This window comes from Rhincodon typus, chromosome 7, assembly GCF_021869965.1.
Source record: "Rhincodon typus isolate 14 chromosome 7, sRhiTyp1.1, whole genome shotgun sequence".
NCBI lineage: Eukaryota > Metazoa > Chordata > Chondrichthyes > Orectolobiformes > Rhincodontidae > Rhincodon > Rhincodon typus.
The window spans coordinates 83,158,548-83,180,802 of NC_063338.1; the positions used below are offsets into that span (position 1 = coordinate 83,158,548).

At 43.0% G+C, this 22,255-nt stretch overlaps 1 protein-coding gene across 1 annotated transcript in view; it reads right to left on the minus strand.

Moving 5' to 3' along the window:
• The window catches only part of epb41l5 (erythrocyte membrane protein band 4.1 like 5), a 144,783-nt gene that overhangs the window by 64,576 nt on the left and 57,952 nt on the right, over positions 1 to 22,255 (minus strand). Inside the window, exons 2-10 of the mRNA XM_048598603.1 lie at positions 19,372 to 19,476; positions 15,031 to 15,073; positions 12,335 to 12,413; positions 9,916 to 9,960; positions 7,589 to 7,641; positions 5,980 to 6,100; positions 5,700 to 5,787; positions 3,157 to 3,245; positions 1,889 to 1,958 (exon numbers count right to left, since the gene is read on the minus strand). Of these exons, the coding sequence (XP_048454560.1) occupies positions 1,889 to 1,958; positions 3,157 to 3,245; positions 5,700 to 5,787; positions 5,980 to 6,100; positions 7,589 to 7,641; positions 9,916 to 9,960; positions 12,335 to 12,413; positions 15,031 to 15,073; positions 19,372 to 19,476 (693 nt within the window). The remainder of the gene's footprint in view (positions 1 to 1,888; positions 1,959 to 3,156; positions 3,246 to 5,699; positions 5,788 to 5,979; positions 6,101 to 7,588; positions 7,642 to 9,915; positions 9,961 to 12,334; positions 12,414 to 15,030; positions 15,074 to 19,371; positions 19,477 to 22,255) is intronic.

Below are 22,255 nucleotides of genomic sequence, written 5' to 3' on the forward strand. Positions count from 1 at the left end.
GAGCGCGACAGAGGGAGAGAGCGCGACAGAGGGAGAGAGCGCGACAGAGGGAGAGAGCGCGACAGAGGGAGAGAGCGCGACAGAGGGAGAGAGCGCGACAGAGGGAGAGAGCGCGACAGAGGGAGAGAGCGCGCGCGCGAAAGACAGAGAGAGAGAGCGAGCGCAAGACAGAGAGAGAGAGAGCGAGCGCGAGACAGACAGAGAGCGAGCGCGAGACAGACAGAGAGAGAGAGAAAGAGCGAGCGCGCAACAGACAGAGAGAGAGAGAGCGAACACGCGACAGGGAGAGAGAGAGCGAGCGCGCGACAGGGAGAGAGAGAGAGAGCGAGCGCGCGACAGGGAGAGAGAGAGCGAGCGCGCGACAGGGAGAGAGAGAGCGAGCGAGACAGACAGAGAGAGAGAGAGAGCGAGCGCGCGACAGGCAGAGAGAGAGAGAGCGAGCGCGCGACGGACAGAGAGAGAGAGACAGCCAGAGAGAGTGAGAGCGAGCGCGCGACAGCCAGAGAGAGAGAGAGCGAGCGCGCGACAGCCAGAGAGAGAGAGAGAGCGAGCGCGCGACAGCCAGAGAGAGAGAGAGAGAGCGAGCGCGCGACAGGGGGAGGGAGAGCGAGCGCGCGACAGGGGAAGAGAGAGCGAGCGAGCGAGCGCGCGACAGGGAGAGAGCGAGGGTCAGGGAGAGACACAGACAGCGAGAGGCACAACGAGAGAGAGACACACAGACACACAGACACACACACACACACACACAAAGAGAGACAGAATCAGAGAGAGAAAGAAAGAGAAAAAGAGGAAGAGAAAGTAAGAAAGAAAGAACAAAGAAAAAGTAAAAGAGAGACAGAGAGAATTAAACGATTCTTCGAAAGGATGCAGAAGAATGTAGATTTTCCGCTGACGGCATAACTCAGGCAGACACTATGCCTCACACATTTAGAGATTCAAATGGAAGTGTGTCAACTGTATTCAGGTGCAAGTATTAATGGTTTGGACTTGAGGAGCAGCAACAATTAGAATGCAAGTGAAAGTTGAAGGTGCAAAAGCAATTAAAGGGCTGCATTCGTATAGGGGAACACAAATTCTTCCAGCTTTGGCAGTTCCTAAAAATGTATCCGGCCCCAATATAGTTGCTATAGTTGAAGAGTTATGCAGTTGTGTATATTTCTAAACAATCGGCTATTCTGTTGGATTAATGAATGGGGACGTGATCAGGGGCTCTTGCAGCGCAGTGGTAATGTCCCTGCCTCGGAGCCTGAAGATCTGGGTTCAAGTCCCACTTGTTCAGGTGTGAGCCACAGTTACAATAATCTTCATATTGTTTACTCAATACGACTCTTCTACTTAGACCAGAAAAGATGAATATCCCAATTCACACTGGACCACTTCAAGTTTAAAGGAAACCCCACAGACAACACATGCAGTCCAAGGCAAAGTGAAGCTAATGATAAAGTACAGGTATGAATATGAATAAATAAATCAGGATCTGCCACTGTGTGATGGGTGTTGGAAAGATGTCATGGACCAAGGTGTTCAATAGGAGAGGAGGTTGACAACAGGCTCATCCTCTAATCCACACCATAACACCAGGTAATCTCTGCAGAAGATCAGGTGTAATCTCCAACGTGATAGTGGAGCAGACTTAATGGGCTTATTGTCCTATGGTCTATTGCAACGTCCAAGAACCCATTTGCCATCAAACCAACCCTCTGATTTATTGGCTAAACCGGAGTGGGGGGGAGCACAGCCAAGTAACTGTTGGTCTCAGGTTCTTATCTCACTTGAGTCTAATATCCTGAAGGAAAGTCCTGCCCAGACCACCACCTCTAATCTACACAATGTGCTGCAAGCTAGTCCTGGCCTGATAGAGAAAATCAACACTAAAACTCTGCCTTACCTGCTCATCATCTTCCACTACTACAAGAGTTAGCTTGCTTTTCTTAAATTCCAGTTTGATGATCTTTGGCCTGAAAATAAGGAGAATAAAATATGAACCACATACAACACCAAAATAATTTAAGCAGCAGGATGTCTCCCCCTTCAGATTCAAGCACAACAGTTTGTAACTTTTCTCACGTATCTATTTTTGTCACTTACTTATTGCTTCTACAGCAATCTCTGGAGCCGTGATCTTTCTCAAATATAGTACTGACTGAGCCAACATACACCACATAGAACTGACACGTATGTTTAAAACATCAGCCCAATCACTGCAGCATATACAGTTGAAGGTCTCAATTGCATTGCAACACTCCAACCAAATGGCTGCCTTATTGGAAAGCCAATTATATGTGATGGCTAGTTAGCTCAGGTAGTTACAGCATGGCGCTAATAATACCATGGTCATGGTTCAATCTCCAAGCTGCGCAATGTTGCTGGCTTCAACTCCAGAAATTAATTCTGGCAAAGGCTTAGTGGTATTATCACTAGACTGTTAATCAAGAGACTAGGTTACGATTGGAGGATCTGGGTTTGAATCCTGCCATGGTGGAATTTGAATTCAATAAAAATCTGGGATTAAGAGTCTCATGACGATTATGAATCCATTGTCAGTTGCAAACACCCATCTGGTTCACTAATGCCTTTTGGGCAAGAAAACTGCCATCTTTATCTGGTTTGGCCCTACACGTGACTCCAGACCCACAGCAATACGGTTAACCCTTTACACAGAGGGGAGTTATTAGGGATGAGTAATAAATATCCATATGCTGTGAATAAACTGTAAATAAAAAATAAATACTAACAGGTGACCTTCAAAGCAATGGTATTCCTTGACCTGACAACTGCCTTCTTCATAAAAGTAGGCCCATATCCTCACGGAAACGTACAAAACGGGAGCAAGAGTAGGCCATTCGGTCCTTCGAGCCTACTCTGCCTTTCAATATAATCATGGTTGATCATCCAACTCGATACCTTGTTTTCACTTTAGCTCCATACTCTTTGATTCCTTTAGCCCTAAGGAACACATTTCCTTTTTGAAAACATACAATATTTTGGCATTGACTGCTTTCTGTGCCAGAGAATTCCACAGGCTCACCACTCTCTGGCTTTTGAAATTTCGCCTGATCTCAGTGCTAAATAGCCTAACCCACATCCTTGAATGTGACCCCTGGTTCTGCAGCAATCTTCAGTTTAGGTGCATTATAGACGGAAGGTCGAACTCACCAGAAAAAGAGTCCAATCTTTGTTTCACCTTCAAATACCAGGACTCCTGTCGGGGTCAGGCCCAGGCTGTATTCATTTTCATCTCTTCCCTAATTGAGCAAACAGGATTCAAAATTACAAACAAAGAAATGGAAGTCTGTCTATGTGCAAAAAGTGTAATCAAAAATGGAACAACATCTCTGAAAAGGTTGATTAGAAAACATCCTAACTCAATCTCCACCCAAAATTAAACTTGGCTTAAACTTCAGGAATGTGGAAACTCAATCTTGACTAATAATAATAAAAACAGAAAATGCTGGGAGAAACTCAGCACCTCTGGAGACAAACAAAGTTAACGTTTCTGAAGAGTCATATCGCACTTGAATGTTACTCTCTCTCCACAAACCGGCTGAGCTTCTCCAGCATTTTCTGCTTTTTTATTTCAGATTCCCAGCGTGTGCAGTTTTGACTGTGACGTTTTATTTGCTCTGCTCGGAATTGCAGCAGAACAGGGAAAGTTGGGCCCATTTCCAAAAACCACTGTGGGACCCTTGCTGCAAAAGCACACATTTGTGGGTGGAGGCAGGACCAAGCTCAGTTGCAATGACCCCTTGCAGGTAAACACTGGCTGATCTCCGACACAAACAGCCGTGATCTGGATGATGCAGCAGGAGGAAAGCGACTGACTAGCTAGAGCTGAAAATTCCAGGAACATCCCTGCATTGTTAGAGCTGAGCAAGAAACAGCCAAGTGTGAGGGAATTAAAGCAAAGGCAGGAAACTTTTTTGTTATTTTCCTTATGTAGGGGTGGTTGGATTTCAGAATGCACATCAAGGAGTGAGGGAGTGAAACGGGGACATCACCACTTAGAAACATGAAGGCTGAAGGCAAGAGGTGATAGAAACTGAGTGACAGCAAAATGTGGACGAAGAATTATTGAATTAGAGCAGAAACGTACAATTAGGACAATAATTTGAATTAATGGAGCATTTTTAAAGTGGAAGAACAATCCAGGTGTAGGAAAGCTTGCATTCAATGATTAGTTTTAGTCTAAAAGGCATGTTTCTGTGACCTCCTTTATAGCTATTTAAACCAACATGAAATGTATCTCAATGAATTGCATTTGCCCAAATTAGGAGGAAACATTCCATTCTACAGCTCTTACCTTGATGAGCATAAAATTTCATTTCTCTTTTATTTGAAACGGCAAAAAAACCCTTCCAGAAACAATTCCATTTAGTTAATACAAAAAAACTGCAGTTTCTGGAAGTCTGAAATGTAAACAGAAAATTCTAGAATACAGTTATGTCGAGAAGGTTGCTGACCTAGAACCATGAGCTGGATTTTCACCTCAAAAGAGGGACTTGGGAGTCAGACCCGTTCCCCGATATTACAGCTCAGTTACACTCAAGTTACACTCAGGGCAGGGCAGGGCAGTTAACAGACAGGCTGGCTTGGGGGCTGCTGTTACCTCATAGCAATCCCAAGGAGGTGGGAGGGGTGCAGACAGATGCATAGATCACTGAAAGTTGCCACCCAGGTTGATAGCGTTGTTAAGAAGGCATACAGTATGTTAGGTTTTATTGGTAGAGGGATTGAGTTTCGGAGCCATGAGGTCATGTTGCACCTGTACAAAACTCTGGTGCGGTCGCACTTGGAGTATTGCGTACAGTTCTGGTCACCGCATTATAGGAAGGATGTGGAAGCATTGGAAAGGGTGCAGAGGAGATTTACCAGGATGTTGCCTGGTATGGAGGGAAGGTCTTATGAGGAAAGGCTGAGGGTTTTGAGGCTGTTTTCGTTAGAGAGAAGGTTAAGAGGTGACTTGATAGAGACATACAAGATGATCAGAGGATTAGATAGGGTGGAGAGTGGGAGCCTTTTTCCTCGGATGGTGATGGCTAGCACGAGGGGACATAGCTTTAAATTGAGGGGTGATAGATATAAGACAGATGTCAGAGGTAGGTTCTTTACTCAGAGAGTAGTAAGGGCATGGAATGCCCTGCCTGCAAAAATAGTAGACTCGCCAACTTTAAGGGCATTTAAATGGTCATTGGATAAACATATGGATGATAATGGAATAGTTTAGGTTAGATGGGCTTCAGATTGGTTTCACAGGTCGGCGCAACATCGAGGGCCGAAGGGCCTGTACTGCGCTGTAATGTTCTATGTTCTATGTTCTAATAAACAGGTCAAAAGAGCCTCCCCCAATCTGTTCACTGGGGTACCCACCCAGTCCTAGAGATAACCGCTCATACTCACTCCCTTATCTGCCCCGCATCAGTACAGTAAAACCAATCCCTGAACTTGATTTCTCTTTTCACAGATGCTGCCTGACCCTTTTCATATCTCAAGCACTGTTTGGATCTCATTCAAATCCAATCTAGTTTAAACTCTGAGAAGCAGAGAATAAATCCATGACAACAGCATCATTCAACTTTCCAAATTCATCCAGTCCTTACTTTGACCTAATAAAATCAGAGAGAAACTCTGAAAGCATCTGTGGAGAGAAAGCAGAGTTAAGGTTTTGGGCCCAGTGACTTTTTTCTTCAGAACTCACTTACTTTGACCTTGTGCATGTCCACTCCGTACATCTCCAGCCATTTGGCTTTATTGAGATAGTTTGTTTCTGCTTGAGATGGTGATTGACCCCTGCAAAGAGAGACAATTTCTTGTAAAGTGTCCCTGCCCACAATTATACCAAGTGGTGTAAAGCATTCTTAATTCAAAGCACTGCAAGGCACCCATTTGGAGTTACAACAAGCCTGTAAGCACAGAAAAGGCCATTTAGCCTAAAAACCCTACACACCCCTCTTCACCCAGGAAAAGAAGGAGATATTCGACCTGCATTCTTTCCATTTCTCAAAGATGGCGAGTTCCATTTCTTCAGTCTGATTTGGCACAAATCTGAACTCTGACACAAAGTCTGGGCCATGCTCCGAGGGATCGCAATCACCCACTTCAGCTATAATCAAATAAACCAGGAAAAAAGGAGATAGATTTAAGTGATCAAAAGAAGGTCTTGAACGACAGAGTATCCCTACCTCAATCTTTCTCAATTATCTACCCCATCCATAAGAAACACACTTGCTATTTGATCTGAAGAACTGACAATGACACTCCAAAGTCAGATTACCAGGAAGGGTAAGGAAAAAGCCAAGTGAGCATAGAGTGGACACTGGCAATATGTCACTAGCTTGTCCAGTGGCCTTAGTGACACCCAAGTAAACTTAAGACATGGAGGCCTGTTCATCAAGCTGATTCAAGCTTCATTGGGTGGGATGCTCTGAGGGTCAGTGTGGACTTGTTGGGCCGAAGGGCCTGTTTCCATACTGTAGGGATTCTATAGTCTATGATTGCTGGTAGGTCAAAGTCCAACAATTCCCTACCTGGCAAAACTGTGAAGCACCTTGGCCAGCTGTTTAAGGTAGCAGGCTACCAGCAACTTCCCAAGGACAACTTTGGAGGAACATTAAACAGTCATTAATCAGAGGGTTTTTTTTAATTCATTTGTGGGACTTAGATGTTGCTTGCTTAGCCAGGATTTATTGCTCGTCCCTAGTTGCCCTTGAGAATTTGGTGGTGAGCTGCCTTCTTGAACCGCTGCAGTTCAGCTGCTGTGGGTTGACCCACAATGCCACAAGGGAGGGAATTCCAGGATTTTGACCTAGCGACAGTGAAGGAACCGTAATATATTTCCAAGTCAGGAAGGGGAGTGGCTTGGAGAGGAACTTGCTGGTGCGCGTGTTCCCACATATTTGCTGTCCTTGTCCTTCTAGATGGAAGTGGTCGAGGGTTTGGAAGGTGCTGTCTGAGGATTTTTGATTAAGGTCTTGACAGTAATACCACAAAAATGATTTATTTTTTAAAAAAGCAAGATAGATCAAGGTCAGTTCAATGTTTTTTGACAAACTTCACTGTACAGAGAAATCCCAGTAATTCGAAAGCTTTCAAATAATTCCTGGGTACTGCTAGAAAAACACGCGGCTACAATTGTTCACTCCGTCATCTCATGGACCCCCCGACCTTGGTTATAAAGCTTTGGAGGCAAGTCAGCACATGACCGATTTCTGCTCCAAATGATCCACCTCTGGAGCAGATGGGTATGTTTAGAAGGTACTGCAAGAAATCTCTCAATCCATATAACATGAGAAAGTTATAGCCATCAGAAGCTTGAGAACAAGATACCAGCTTGTTGCCCCATCAGTCATCATAAGACACCATGTTCGCCATTTCCTGCTTTTGAAGTGAAAGGCAAAACACTCCAGATGTTGTGCTCGTCAGACATCATCCCCAGAGTCTTTCTGAGGATCATCTTACCATTGGGTATCATCAGGGCAGAGTCAAGGCAGCAAAATAAGGTTCAATCCAGTCTAAGCTTCACTTGAAAATACACATGTGGCATTTTAACCCTAATGCAAAAGCAAAATAATCAGAAGATATAATAGCTCACCCTGAATGGCATAGGCTGACAGCTGGACTGATGTGTCAAAAGGGCATTCTAACCTGGATAGGTGAAAAAGAAACGAGTTTATTTTTCAATAATAAATGCAAAATTAAGTTCTACTCAAGACACTAAGTGGCAATGCCAGAGGATGATGTGATTTGATTTGATTTGATTCTGTGCCCACGGTTCACCATCCAAATGCGATTCCAATCATTGTTTGGTTTCAAGAAAGGCAGCAAGTGAAAAGTTAACCATTTTCCTGCACAGAAGGTCAAGTTAACCTGTAAAAAGTTCCTTTACTTCAAAGTGAACAGATTGCATGGATAAGCTAAGGGGATTCACGCATGAAAAACTTGAAATGAAGTTGTTGAAACACACTGGTTCAGGTTTTGAAGTATACTTTACTCTGTTTTTGGTTATATATCATGGTACTAATTCTCAGCATGAATGTCTTAAATGCTGAACCACTTTTCTTTCAAGTATTTAAGCAGTATTTGGAGGAATGAATGGTACCAGTGTATTTGTCTTCCAACAGCAGAATCCCTCAAGCCCGCTCCACCATTCAATAGGACCATGGCTCCACTCTCCTGTCTGTTCTCCATAATCCCTAAGTCACACCTTTGTTAATCTAACACGTGTCTAATTCAGTCCTGAATACATACATTGATTCAGTATTCACTGTTCTCTGCGGAAGCAAATTCCAAACACTTACAATATTCGTAGAGAAGACATTTCTCCTCACCATCTTAAATTACAACCTTTTATTTTTAAATTTGACTTCTAGCTTGTGAAGCTCCCGAGGGAAAATCCTCTGAGCATCTATACTCTTAAGCTACCTAATAAAAGGGTGAATATCCCATTTGCCTTCCCATTACTTGCTGCACCTAAATACTGATGTTTTGTGTTTCACATACAAGAATATCCATTGTACCACGGCACTCTGCATTCTCTCCATTTAAATATATTCCACTTTTTTATTCTTCCTGAACAAATCACATCTTCCAGAAGCTCCCAGATGAGAACAACAATGTCATTACCCTCTTAAATATTACAAGAGAAATCCCAATTCTGTCTTCATTCCTGCACTAAAAATCTAGATCTCCCAACCCAACAGCACCTGCACCATAAGAAATGCAACAGTTCAATATGAAATAGGTCACTTTGACAGGAAGAATTAAAAAATGGAGAATATCACTTAAACAGAGAACAACTGCAGAATTCCAAAGTACAGAGGCACCTAGGTGTTCTTGTGCATGAGTTTCAAAAGTCTTATTGCTTCTTAGAGAGTCATAGTGGTGTACAGTTTGGAAATAGACCCTTTGGTCTAATTCATCCATACCAACCAGATATCCTAAATTAATCCAGTCCCATTTGCTAGCATTTGGCCCATATCCCTCCAAACCCTTCCTATTGATACACATCCAGATGCTTTTTAAAATGTTGTAATTGTACCAGCCTCCACCACTTCCTCTGACACTCCAGGAAAAATAGCACCAAGCTATTCAGCCTCTCCCCATAGCTCAAGCCAACCCTGGCGACATCATCGTAAATCTTTTCTGAACCTTTTCAAGTTTAAAAACATTTTTCCTACTTGCATATTAACAGGAATCATGCCAGGGCCATGATTATTTACAATATATATCAATGACTTGGATGTGGAAGGTGAACGTACTCTCTCAAAGTTTGTGGATGACACAAAGGTAGGCGAGTTGGCAAGTGGTGAGCATGACACAAAGAGGGATATAAACAGGTTAAGCAAGTGGGCAAAGATTTGGCAGATGGAATGTAATGTGAGGAAATGTGAGATTATGCACTTCGGCAGAAAGAGGAGGAGCCAAATATTATTTAAGTACTGCAGGAAGCTACGGGACCGCGGGATTTGGAAGTCCTTGTCCATGAATTACAAAATGCTAACATCCAAGCTCAGCAAGTATAAAGGGAAGGCAAACAGAATACCTCGAAAGGGAAAGCAGTATAAAAGTAGAAAGGTTTTGCTAATATTTTCCAAGGCACTGGAATATTGTGAACAGCTTTGGGCCCCTTATCTAAGGGGAGATATACTGGCATCGGCGGCAGTCCACAGTAGGTTCACTCAGCTGATACCATGTATGGAGGGACTATCTTATGAGGAGAAGTTGAGGAGAGTGGGTCTGTTATAAGCTAATAACATTAAATATGTATTAAAACAGACAATGCAGTCCTTGTAGTTTCAAACATCCTCGGTACAAAGTAATGGTTAGATGCTTGTTTTTGACTGGCACAGGAAGGATGGGCTAAATGTTTTTTTTTCTGTGCTGTAGACTTTTATGGCTCAAATAATAAACAACACTTACTTGCCACTCAGGATGTCCTGCTTCAATTGTAGTACAAATAAGTACCTGTAGATTGACAAGGAGACAGAGTCAAAACTTAAACCAAACCCACTGGAAGGTCATTTTTTCACCTTATAAAACGCAGCAGTTATGATTGGAATGGCACTTCTGCCTGAGGATGGAGGAATCAGATCCAATACTAAATCCCAAAAAGGAAAATAGATAAATGCATGTAGTGAGAGAACTGTAGGCCTACAAGGACCAGGTGCCTAGTTGGATTATTCTTTTAAAGAACTACCATGGAGAGAATGGGCTCAAGGGCCTCCTTCTGCACAGACTACAAATGCAAGACAAACTGACAAGCAGCATGCTTAACCCATGCCAAGTGTTTAGGGAACAATTCTAAATGCAACCTACGATAAAAGAAAAAAAAGTGACCCCACAAAATGAGAAACTACAAACAGATTTGCTCTCTGACAATCAGAGAGGAAAAGAAAATCCCAGAAACACGTTCAAACACAACAAGTCCTTTACTGCTTCAAATCGATGTCATGGTGGTTTGGTCACATGACTGAAGGCAGCTTTATCAAAGGTCAGCGTGTGACAGTCTTGATGTCACGTGGGGCACAGAAGCAGACAGAAAGGTCATGGAAACTAGCAATCCAAAACCGGCCAGGTCACCACGGTCAATCAATCCATTTCATGGCCTAATTCCTCAAGGACTAAAAGCAGACTATTCAGACTGTGTTTCATTACAGCTATAATAGCAGATGTATACAGGTAAACAAATATGATCAGAGAGTCAGTAGAAAACAGTCAGGGGGTTCAAACTGCATCTAACTAAAAACAAACTGCGTTGTTAAAAGGCAGCTGCAACAATTTGAAATCACCTCCACCCACTTGGATGAGTGCTGCAATCAGGCATATTTACTCTTCCAACATATCAATTCCCCCCCTCCACCTTGCCCCCTCTACTCCCACCCCGCAATACTGTCCTCACTTCACCTGAAGACATTGGCTTGTGCTGGGATACAGATCCATGAGCAATTAATGTCAGCCTCTCCCTCCTTCCTTCACTACTTTAGAACAAAGCACAAAGTCCTATCATCTACAGCTGCACAGCCGAGCCCAATTCTCATCTGGACTGGACACATACGTGTGCTGACCTGCCAGTGAACAGTAATCAAGGCAAGATTCCTGGATGATTATGCCCTGCATTCTCACCCAGGCCCATCTCAATCCCAGAAGAACAGAGGCCAAGTGAAATCCATTCTACTACTGCTGCTCAATTAATTCGGCTCCAGTGAAAAGGGGACTAAACCCAATAGCTTCTTGGTGAGAGTGTGTCAGAGCCATCTTGCACATCACATGTAGCAAAGCAGCCAAAAAGAGCATTACAGGCACTTTCTTTGTCCTTGGAAATCTTTCCCACTGGTGAATGAAGCATCACCGGACCCGAAATGTTAACTCTGTTTTCTCCTCCACAGATGCTGCCAGACCTGCTGAGCTTTTCCAACAGCTTTGTTTTTGCATCACATTGTCAGGGACTGATATTTACTGGGGAATAAAATATGGTGAATACCAAGAATGTTACCATTTCATTATCTCTCCCAAGTTTTGTTATTACATGGAGATTTATGTTTGTTCTGTGCTGAGCCTTGGCAAGCTAACAGCTTCCAGCTTGTGTACTTTTTAAGAGGCACTGAACTGTAGCTAGCACTGAACACACTTGCATACACACTGTGGGGGAATTGCCACTTCCAGATTGAACACACATCTCCCTCTGGCAATGACCCTGCTAGAACTTAAAGGAACCAATTATCATTCCCATAATTTTCTGAAGGCAGTTCTGCAAATAGGCAATAGATGTTGCAACATTGTGCACTGTCCCGGTTCCTACGACAAACTTTTTTAGACAATATTCCTGTTACCAGTCAGTATACAACAAGAGTCAGCCAGAATTGAAATAGATCTCACGAGGGATCAGAAGACTCTCAGCCTCTAATTGGTTGAAGCAGACAAACCATTCAAGTCTCCAACCTGACTGTCCCTGCTTTGTGCTCATGGTCAGCCTAAGGCAGGTTGACCAGGAGGCTTGCTGCTTTTAGCAAAGGTTGGAAAAAGGGGGAGAAGTTGGATACAAGGGTTTCTATTGCCAATCAGTAGCCAGCTATTAGCAAAGTAGGAATCTGAGTGAGTTTGCCTTGGCAGCGATGACTGTTCTACTCCAATGCTTTCAGAACACTGGGTACGACAGGAGTAATGACCACTTAACAACTTGTAACTCAACCGACAGAGTCTATGTCCTCTACAAAGTGGAAGAGAAGCAAAGAAGTTTTTTATAGAAATATTTGCCAACTGCTGCCATGTCATACCAAAAGTCCTTTAAATCAGATACAACCACCGAAGGAAAAGCCACAAAAACAAAGCCCCACCTTACCTTGTTAACTCTTCACGAAGATTATTTGGTTCAGAGGAGTAAAACTTCACCCGCAAATGAAGGCAGTACGGTGGACCAACTGCAAGGGGAATGCTAAAAATAAACAACTCTGCATATAAACCACAAAAAAAATAATCCAACTTCGTAGACGCTATTTCAAATGGGAGAAAATGCAACCATTCACTCTAATCATCATAATGGAGAGCAGAATAGGAGTATTAACATTCACCAACCTATTCCTTTCTGCACACTCTAAGTCTCTGAGTTTCCTTTGTACAACTCCTGCAGAACCAGCTGAAGCAGCATCAAACATTGCGGAATTTAAAATGCGAGTCACAACAAAAAATACTTACTTGCCTTTTTCCGCAATCATATTTGCTGGTTCAACATCACCTAATCAGATGCAAGCCCCACCTTCAAAACTGGTCACAAGGGTTCTTGGTTAATTTGGTCATTTGGGAAGGGCCATCAAATTGCATTCACTTTTTCAAAAAATTTGATGCATAAATTCAAATGAATTGGAAATTTGTCATTCAAGTTCCTTCTGGCTCAATTCCCAAATTATTAGGTTTGTTTACACTGTTCCTTTGCCCTGGTTCATACACAATGCTACATTCAAGATGACTTAAAATGTGTGTGAGCCAATGTGAAATGCATACATAAGCATTGAGTTATAGACTTGCTCGCCAAGCGTTTGATTGCAGATGTTTCATCACCTTGTTAGGTAACATCGTCAGTGCACCTCCGGTGAAGCGTTGGCGTCCTGTTCTGCTTGTTATTTATATGCCTCAGTTTGCTGGCGTGGTTGGCATCACTTCCGGTTCTGTTTTTCAGTGGTTTGTATATGGGGTCCAGTTCAGTGTGTTTGTTGATGGATTTCCAGTTGGAATGCCAGGCCTTCAGGAACTTCCTGGCATGTCTTTGCTTGTCTAGTGCTATTATGGATGTGTCGAATTTGTGTCCTTCTTTGTCTGCGTGCATTGAGACCAGTGAGAACTGGTTGTGTCTCTTGGTGGCTGGTTGGTGTTCGTGTATCCTTATTGACAGTTTTCTTCCAGTTTACTGATGAAGCAGCAGAAGATGGTTTGGTCTACAGCATCCCTCAGGAGTTCCTGCAGAGATGTCTGGTCTCACTTTTTGACACACAATGATCATTCAATACAGTGACTTAGTGCCTATTTTTCACCAACCCTACTTACCACGTCATTCACTTTAGTAAATACCCTCCAAATACAAATTTATCTTTTGCTTGGTCCCTTTTGTTTCTGAACAATCCTTTAGCGTCACTGCCTCTCTAAGTCCTCTGTGAACCTTGTTTCACATCTCCAACACTCCATCCTGGTTCCCATGTCTGAAACCTTCCCCCAAGGGTCTAGGCCCGAAACGTCAGCCTTCCTGCTCCTCTGATGCTGCTTGGCCTGCTGTGTTCATCCAGTTCTACACCTTGTTATCTCCCCATACTATGTAGTCCCAGCTCCACAAAGGTATAACTTGTCCACCTTGAACTGACCAGAAGTCACAGGAGAAGAACAAGGCCATTCAGCCCATCAAGTCTGTTCTACCATGCAATGAGTTCATGGCTGATCAAATAATCCTCAATTCCACTTTCATACGTTTTTGTCATAACCTTTGATTTCCTTCCTGATTAAATACCTATCTCAATCTTGAATATGCTTAACAACCCAGCCTCAACAGCAAAGCTTTTCACAGATTCACTAGCCTCAGAGAGAAGAAATTCCTCCTCATTTCTATCCTACATATGTGACGTTTATGCTGAGATCCTGCCATCTGTTCTTAGAATTTTCCACAAGGCAAACAACCTTTCTGCATCTACCCAGTCATGTCCCAAAGCATCTTGTACGGTTTAAATAAGGTGACCTCTCATTCTTCCCTCTCTCTGGCACCAGATTGATCCAAATGCCCCTTGCTTTGCACCAATTCTCCAGCCATGTGCTTTCTTAACACACCAGCACACAGGCACTAAATACAGGGATTAAAAAGCAGGACCTTAAAGTTAGTAATGTCCTCCCTGACAGCTCAGTGTCTGACTGAACATTAAGGCTTTCCCATCCCTGCATGAACCAGATCTTCTGGCCATTTTACCTTGCCCCTCCTCTAAAAACGTTCTTGTCCTCTCAGTGACCTCTGGCATCAGGCAGGGACACACATTGATAATTGCAAACATGACTTTCCAACACCATTAATAATGAATCCCCGTTCCATTTCCACACTTTCTTGTGCTCTTAAATTCATTTGCCTCACACTGCCACAGCCGTGCTATAGACTGCACTCCCAGTCCCTCCCCCAAGGATATCTGGTACTCAAAACTGGTTCAAGAGTGCTACATTCCCAAAGAATTCCGGCACAGTCCTGCCCCCTCCAACATGGTTGTACAACCACCTGCTCACTATTCCATTGATCTCTTCTGTGCTGCAAGTTGAACACCATGCACTCCCAAAAATACCCAGCCTTCTCACATGTCTTACAGTGACTTTAGCCACCACTTAGCTTCGGGTCCGAACACATCGGAGATAATTCTAGCGCCCATGGTCACTGACGCACGTGAAGCATCCTAGACGCACCACAGAACATTAGAGTCCCTGGCACGAGATTCCCTCGCTCTCGATTCCCTCGCTCTCAAATGATACTTCAAGCGACTGAAACATTTGCAATAGCTTTAAGCAAAAAAAACTTACTTTTCACTTGCTTCTTGATGCTCTTGGTGTTGTCCAACCAATGCTGCAACATAAAATACAGACAGATATAAATTATGTTCAAAAAGAGCTAGCAGACTGTGTAAAAGCAGTGAACAATCCTGACTTACATTCCCATTATAAAGGGCTGTCCAGTAACCTGGTACCAAACGAATCTTACTTTTCTTCATGAACATAGCAGTGAAACAATTCAATGCATTTCCACTACAACAATATTTTCAGATTATGAAGTAAGCATACAGTATACCGAAAACAATTACTCAGTTTTATATAGCTGTTAAGAGCACATCGTAACTGACTAAGGCATTGAACGAAAGGAGATAGATCACGCTGGGGGTGGGGGGATTGGGGGAGGTCTGTTTAATTCTGACAGAGTGCATGAGAGTCAGTGGCACAGCAGTAACATCAAAACACTTTCAGACAATTAAGTGACAGACATCCCCTCCCTTCAGACCACTGCGCTCTCACGTTGAGAGGTAGGAGATTGTCCTGAAAAGGTCAAGTGCTTTTCTCTCTCTTCCCACACAAGCGCTGTCTGCCCTGCTGAGTGTTTCCAGCATTTTATGCTTTTATTGCCTCTTTCCAGCACCCGCAATGGTTTGCTTTTGCCTCGCAAGTGGCTCTGCATTTCTGATGATGATGGGACAGGAGCTGGAAGATGGTTTGCCTGCTTTGCTTTCAGCTTCTCAAGTTGTCTGTCTGCTCAAGGACAGCATTTTGACATTTAAAAGCAAGGAATCGAGTTTGACATGAAGCAGATCTAAATTGGCACAGAATATGAAGCTTTCCAATCCGTTGATGAAACTGAGAATTGGGATGGGCTCTGCAAGAGCAGGATAATTCCCTCTGCCAGAATGCTCCCTTAATTATGGGAAAAAACATGCTCACAGCCAATCCCGGAAACAGGTACTGTTCCACCTGGCAGGGATGGTGTTTAAGAACTTTGTACATAATGTTAACCAAGGCAGGGAACTTAAAGTAGTTTGTAAAAGTTGGTCAGTCATTCATCAAGGATCTATCTGGTAGATTATCTCTAAAACTATTAATTTGTTACTATTTCTTCAAGGTTTGAGAATTAAGAAAGAAAGAAAGAACAGCAGCAAAACAATACACATTACTAAATTATCCATTTCCTTTACCGCCTCCCTGTTCTGCTGTTCAGGGACAAAAACCATTGTTGAGAACTAAAGTCAGTCAACGTGTTGATCCTAGTAAAACCCTCAGATAGCAATGAAACATTGCCTGACCTTTTCACATCACGTGGCTATATTTAAAGGAATGCAGCACTGCATGCAGCATTTCAAAGTGAAATAAACATCCGCAACCTTTGGAAACAGATCCAGTTCCAAAACAGTTTCAATAACTGATCAAAATATAAATCAGTTTGTCCACAAAAGCTCCATCAATCAGATTTAAGTAATGCTCACCAACCACACAATGTCAAGTGAACATTTCAAATTAGAAATGAATTCTGGTTTGGGGTTATAAACTATGAACTGTAAATCTGTGCCCAAGGGGAGAGGATGTTCCACAACCAGATTTGGCCTTGTACTGCTTTTGCTTATCCCCCAACCCACTCATCACAGGCCTGTTTTCTTTCAGCTCCTCCGCATTCCAGCACTGGACATGTAAAAGCTCTTAGCCAAGGAACAATTTGCGTTTTGTTTGAAAAGCCACTGAAAGCTCAAATCGTCAGCTTTCAGTTTTCTTACATGAAACAGCCCCCTGCATTATCCAAGCAAAACGTGGACCCAATATCTAAATAGCCTCATCAACAATGGGTGGAAAGTTAAATTGCTTACATAGAAAAATTGCAATTCCTTCAGAGAGAAAAACAGGTGCATTTTGCTTCACATTTTCTTTTTTATTCACTTGTGGGACATGGGCGTTGCTGGCTAACCAGCATTTGTTTCCTATCTCTAATTGTCTTTGAGAAGGTGGTGGTCAGCTGCCTTCTTTAACTGCGGCAATCTATTTGGTGTAGGTGGACCCACAATGATCTTGGGGAGGGAATTTCAGGATGTTGACCTGGTGATAGTGAAGGAATGGCAATATATTTCCAAGTCAGGATGGTGAGTGGCTTGGAGGGGAACTTGTAGGTGGTGGTGGTGTTCCCATGTATCTGTTGTCCTTGTCCTTCTAGGTAGAAGTGGTTGTGGGTTTGGAAGGTGCAATCTAAGGATCTTTGTTGAATTTCTGCACTGCATCTTGCAGCTGGTACTCACTTCTGCTACTGAGCATTAGAGGTAGAAGGAGGGAATGTTTGTGGATGTGGTGCCAATCAAGAACGCTGCTTTGTCCTGGATGGCGTCAAGCTTCTTGAGTCTTGTTAGAGCGGTACTCATCCAGGCAAGAGGGGAGTAATCCCTCACACTCCTGACTTGTGCCTTGTAGATGATGGACAGGCTTTTGTCAGGGGGAGGAAAAAGAGGTCAAAGGTGAGTTGCTCATGACAGTATTCCCAGCCTCTGATCTCCTCTTGTAACTGCTGCATTAAGCTTCTGGTCAATGTCTAACCCCGAGGATGTTGATAGTGTGGGATTCGATGATGATAACACCATTCAATGTCAAGGGGCAGTGGTAAGATGGTCCCTTACTGGTGATGGTCATAGCCTGGCATTTGTGCGGCATCAATGTTACTTGCCACTTGTCAACCCAAGCCTGGATATTGTTGTATTTGAACATGGGCTGCTGCAGTATCCGAGGATCACAAATGGTGCTGAACATTGTGCAATCATCGGCGAACATCCCCACTTCTGACTTTATGGTGGAGGGAAGATTATAGATGAAGCAGCTGAAGATGGTTGGGCCGAGGACACTACCCTGAGAAACTCCTGCAGAGATGTCCTGAAACTGAGATGACTGAACTCCCAACAACCACGACCATCTTTCACTTCTGCCAGCGGAGTGGTTGCTGCCGATACCCATTGATTCCAGTTTTGCTAGGGTTCCCGGATGCCATAGTTTGGCAAATGCAGCCTTGATGTCACTCTCATCACACCTCTGGAATTCATCTCTTTGTCTATGTTTGAACCAAAGTTGTAACGAGGTCAGGAGCTGAGTGGCCCTGGCAGAACCCAAACTGGATGTCGCTGAGCAGGTTATTGCTGAACAGATGCTGCTGGATAGCACTGCTGATAAAACCTTCCATCACATTATTGATGATCAAGAGTAAACTGATGGGGTGGCAATTGGCTGAGTTGGATTTATCCTGGTATTTATGTACATAACAAACCTGGGCAATTTTCCACATTGTTGGGTAGATGCCAATGTTATAGCAGCAGAACACAACATTGTATTGAATGGCCTGCATGCATCAGGAACACAGAAGCAGTATGTCACCAAAACCTGGCATCTAAGTATTCAGTTAAATCTATTAAAGCTCAAATGCATTAAAAGGAAACAGCAGGAATTTAGATGAAAGTGGGTTTTTGTCATTTTTCACTTCTTTTGTGCTGTTTGGGGCCTCATAAAAGGGAGAAATGAAGGGTGGTACCATTTTTGGATCCTGCAAACGACAGCAGTGTACAACCGAGGGGCCTTCCTCGGCCACCAATTTAGAAGTCAGATCTGGAAGTGCTGTCCAATTACTGCTTCTAAGACAAATGGGCGAGAATCAGAGCCTACAGTTTTGGTAGGGCAGTGACAGCTGGCAGAGGCAGGCATTGCCACTGTAGGAGGACAAACATGTTGGTACATCCACCTTGCTTCATTTTCAAATGGCTTCAATGTTTACAAATACACAGGCGACAGAGATGCCCAGCCTAGCCCACCCTGTGGGTGGGAAATCCCTTGCATGACCTTCAACTACAGCTGAAGCCCACTGGCTCCTGTTGAGATCGGGTAGGGGTTAAGATCTGCAAAATCTCACGATATCATCCGCAAGCCACCTCTAGGTAACTGCCAGTTTGTTGATGGTGGGGGGGCAATGATTGTTCCCAAAGATGACCCATCCTGCCAAGATTGCCATGTTGAGAGAATTTGTTGGGCAGCTGACCCTACACACTCCTTTCAAAAATTCCTCTCGGAACTCCCCTTTCTGCCTCCGCAGAACTGCCCAGAAAAACAGCTATAGTTAACCAAATCCAACCTTTCCCCAGATGGGAAGAATATAACCCTCGTATTCAATACTACATAATACAATAAAAGGTAATGTCAAAAATGTGATTATCCAAAGAGAGATTTTGGATTATTTCTGGATAAAAATAAAATAAATCTGAGCTTTCTGAACATATAAGTCACAAAATGCTGGCTAAACAAACATTTTCATTTCACCAAACACCATATATGAACGTAGACAGACAAATTCTTTAAGCATCTTACCGCTACTTGGGCAGAATCCATGAACCTAAGGCCAAAATAGTCTTTCTCAATGATGTCGAGATGGTACATGATTTGCTCAAAAAGCTCCTGGCCTTTCGCTTTTTTCTAAGGGAACACGAACACAAGAAAATATCAAAGCAGAATGTTCAGCAACTTGGATTTAAATAGCTTCAAATTTCAAAAGGAACCTTTGTTTTAAACCATACATTGAAACTGGTTTGATTCATTAACCATAAATAAATTAATAAATATTACTGACCTTTCAAAAGGATGAAAATCAGCAATTCTTTTTAAAGCAGGCCAACGTTGCCTGAATGCACCAATAAATTATGCTAATGACCAAATTAAGATAAATCAGTCAAGTTGGTAGTGTTAGAAGGGGCTCAGATTCATAAGCAGTGACTCGTTCTCTACAGACTAAAGAGATTTATTTGTTCAAGCTGTCCACCTTTTTTTGAATAGCCCGGGAGTTTGTGGAGGTTTTTGGCAGGTCCACATTGCTTCCTCCATGTTAACAACTTGGCCAATCAGGGATGATTGGCCTACCAATCAACACCCTTTGAAATATGGCATTCTTGTGCTGAGTGAGGGGTGACTTTGATTGATGAGATCCTGAACAGTCTTGACAAGGTACATGTGGAAAGGTTGTTCTCCCTCTGTGTGGGAGTGCAGAGCTAGGGGCAATGTTTCATAAATTAAAGATCTCCCTTTTAGGACTGTGGCAATGAGAATTTGTTTTCCTCTCAGAGGGTTGTGCAACTTTCAAACTCCTTGTCTCAGAAGGGGGTGGAGGCAACAAGTCATTGAATAATTTTAAGGCTGTGGTGGTTTCTGCCCTTACCCAACAGATGGGAATGTGGAACTCAGAGCGTAAACAGTTTAGCCATGATCATATTGAATAGTGCAATAGGGCCTCTTTTTGCTCCTAGCTTGTATATTCATACGTTTGTCATGATGAGTGCAAGTCAACCAACTTTGGTGACATCTTTCTTTTTCACCAGATTCAAGAGAAAACAAAAATACAACTGTGATTTTCCCCTACGCTCCTTACATCCAGGGGAGTAAAGTGACCAGCAATTTGTACTAAAGCCAGAAAGGAGAGAATGGGTTTGAAAAGCCATACGTAATGGGTTCCTCCTTAGATGGCAGCAGGAGGAGGCCATTCAGTCCTTCAAACCAGTTCTGCACCATTCAATATGACCATGGCTGATTGCTACCTTAGACCTTATTTGGCTATATTTGCTTTACATGACTCAAACACCTTAAACCAACACAAATATTCACCAACCTCTGGCTTGAGAATTTCAATTGACCCAGTGTTCATAGGCTCCCATGAGTACTTCTCAAACTCACTCTTAAAAGGTCTAATTTTGAGATTACACCCCATTACTCCATAGATTAAATGATACATGAAGGAAAGATTAAATTAGATATGAGCAGGAAGTTCAGAAAAGGCTTAGAAAGTCAGGCAGCATCCGGATGAACAGAGAGGGTTAACTCATTGTGGGTAACGATCTTTTATCTGAACCGTCAACCTGAAATGTCAACTCAGTTTCCCTTGTCACAGATTCTGCCCATCTGCCTGGGCTTTCTCCAGCATCCAGAGAATTTTGCCTTTGTTTATAAAGTAGATTCACTTTGAGTAGAAATTATCAAGCTATTCAAGCAATTCGTATTTTACCAGGGGGAGGCGATGGCCTACTGGTATTATCGTTGGACTGTTAATCCAGAGACCCAGATAATGCTCTGGAATCCCGCCACAACAGATGGTGGAATTTGAATTCAGCAAAATATCAAGAATTAAGAATCTAACGATGACCATGAATCCATTGTCGATTATCAGGAAAAACCCATCTGGTTTACTAATGCCCTTTAGGGAAGGAAACTGTCATCTGGCCTACATGTGACTCCAGATCCACAGCAATGTGACTGACTCTTAACTGGTCTCTGGGCAACTGGGTTGGGCAATGAATGTGGCCTGGCCAGCGACGCCCTCATCCCGTGAATGAATAAAGGAAAAAACAAATTAAATTCCATCCATTTACCGGGTGGTCAATATTCAAAAAGTGGTAGGAGTTAAGTTTAGGATCTCAAGAAAGGGACTCATTGCAAATTTAATGCAAACATTGGTGGCAGCGTTATTATTGAGAATGAGAAACTCAAGAAATATATTGAAGTGTTACGTTAAAATTAAATTAAATGAGGTACTATCCAAATGAGTGAAAGTTGACAGATCCAAGATTGATTTCTCAAGCGCTGGGGCTATTTTCCCCAGAGTGTCAGAGGCTGAGAGGTGATCTTATAGAAGTTTATAAAATCATTGGGAGGCATGGATAAGGTGAATAGCCAAGGTCTTTTCCGTAGGATGGGAGAGTCCAAAACTAGAGGGTGTACATTTAAGGTGAGAGGGGCAAGATTTAAAAGGGACCCGAGGGGCAACTTTTTCCACACAAAGGGTGGTTCGTGTATAGAAATAGCTGCCAGAGGAAGTGTTGGGGACAGGTACAATTATAACATTTAAAAAGCATCTGGATGGGTATATATGAGAGGAAGGGTTTTGAGGGATACAGGCCAAATGCTGGAAAATGGGACTAGGTTAATTTACGATATCAAGTCGGCATGGACGATTTGGACTGAAGGGTCTACTTCTGTGCTGTACATCTCTATGACACGCAAGACAGATGAAATTCTTAATGAAGAAAATTCTGAAGAGATTTTAAAAACTTGGACAGAACAAGCCATTAGATCTGGAGTGACCAACCTACAGCTTGGTGGGCACACTGCTGCGAACCTGGGTCCATAAACCTCCTCCCATTCCAGACATTCCAATACAGCCCATTGATATAATCCTTTGCCACTCGAGTAAGTATCTACCTTCCCCTTA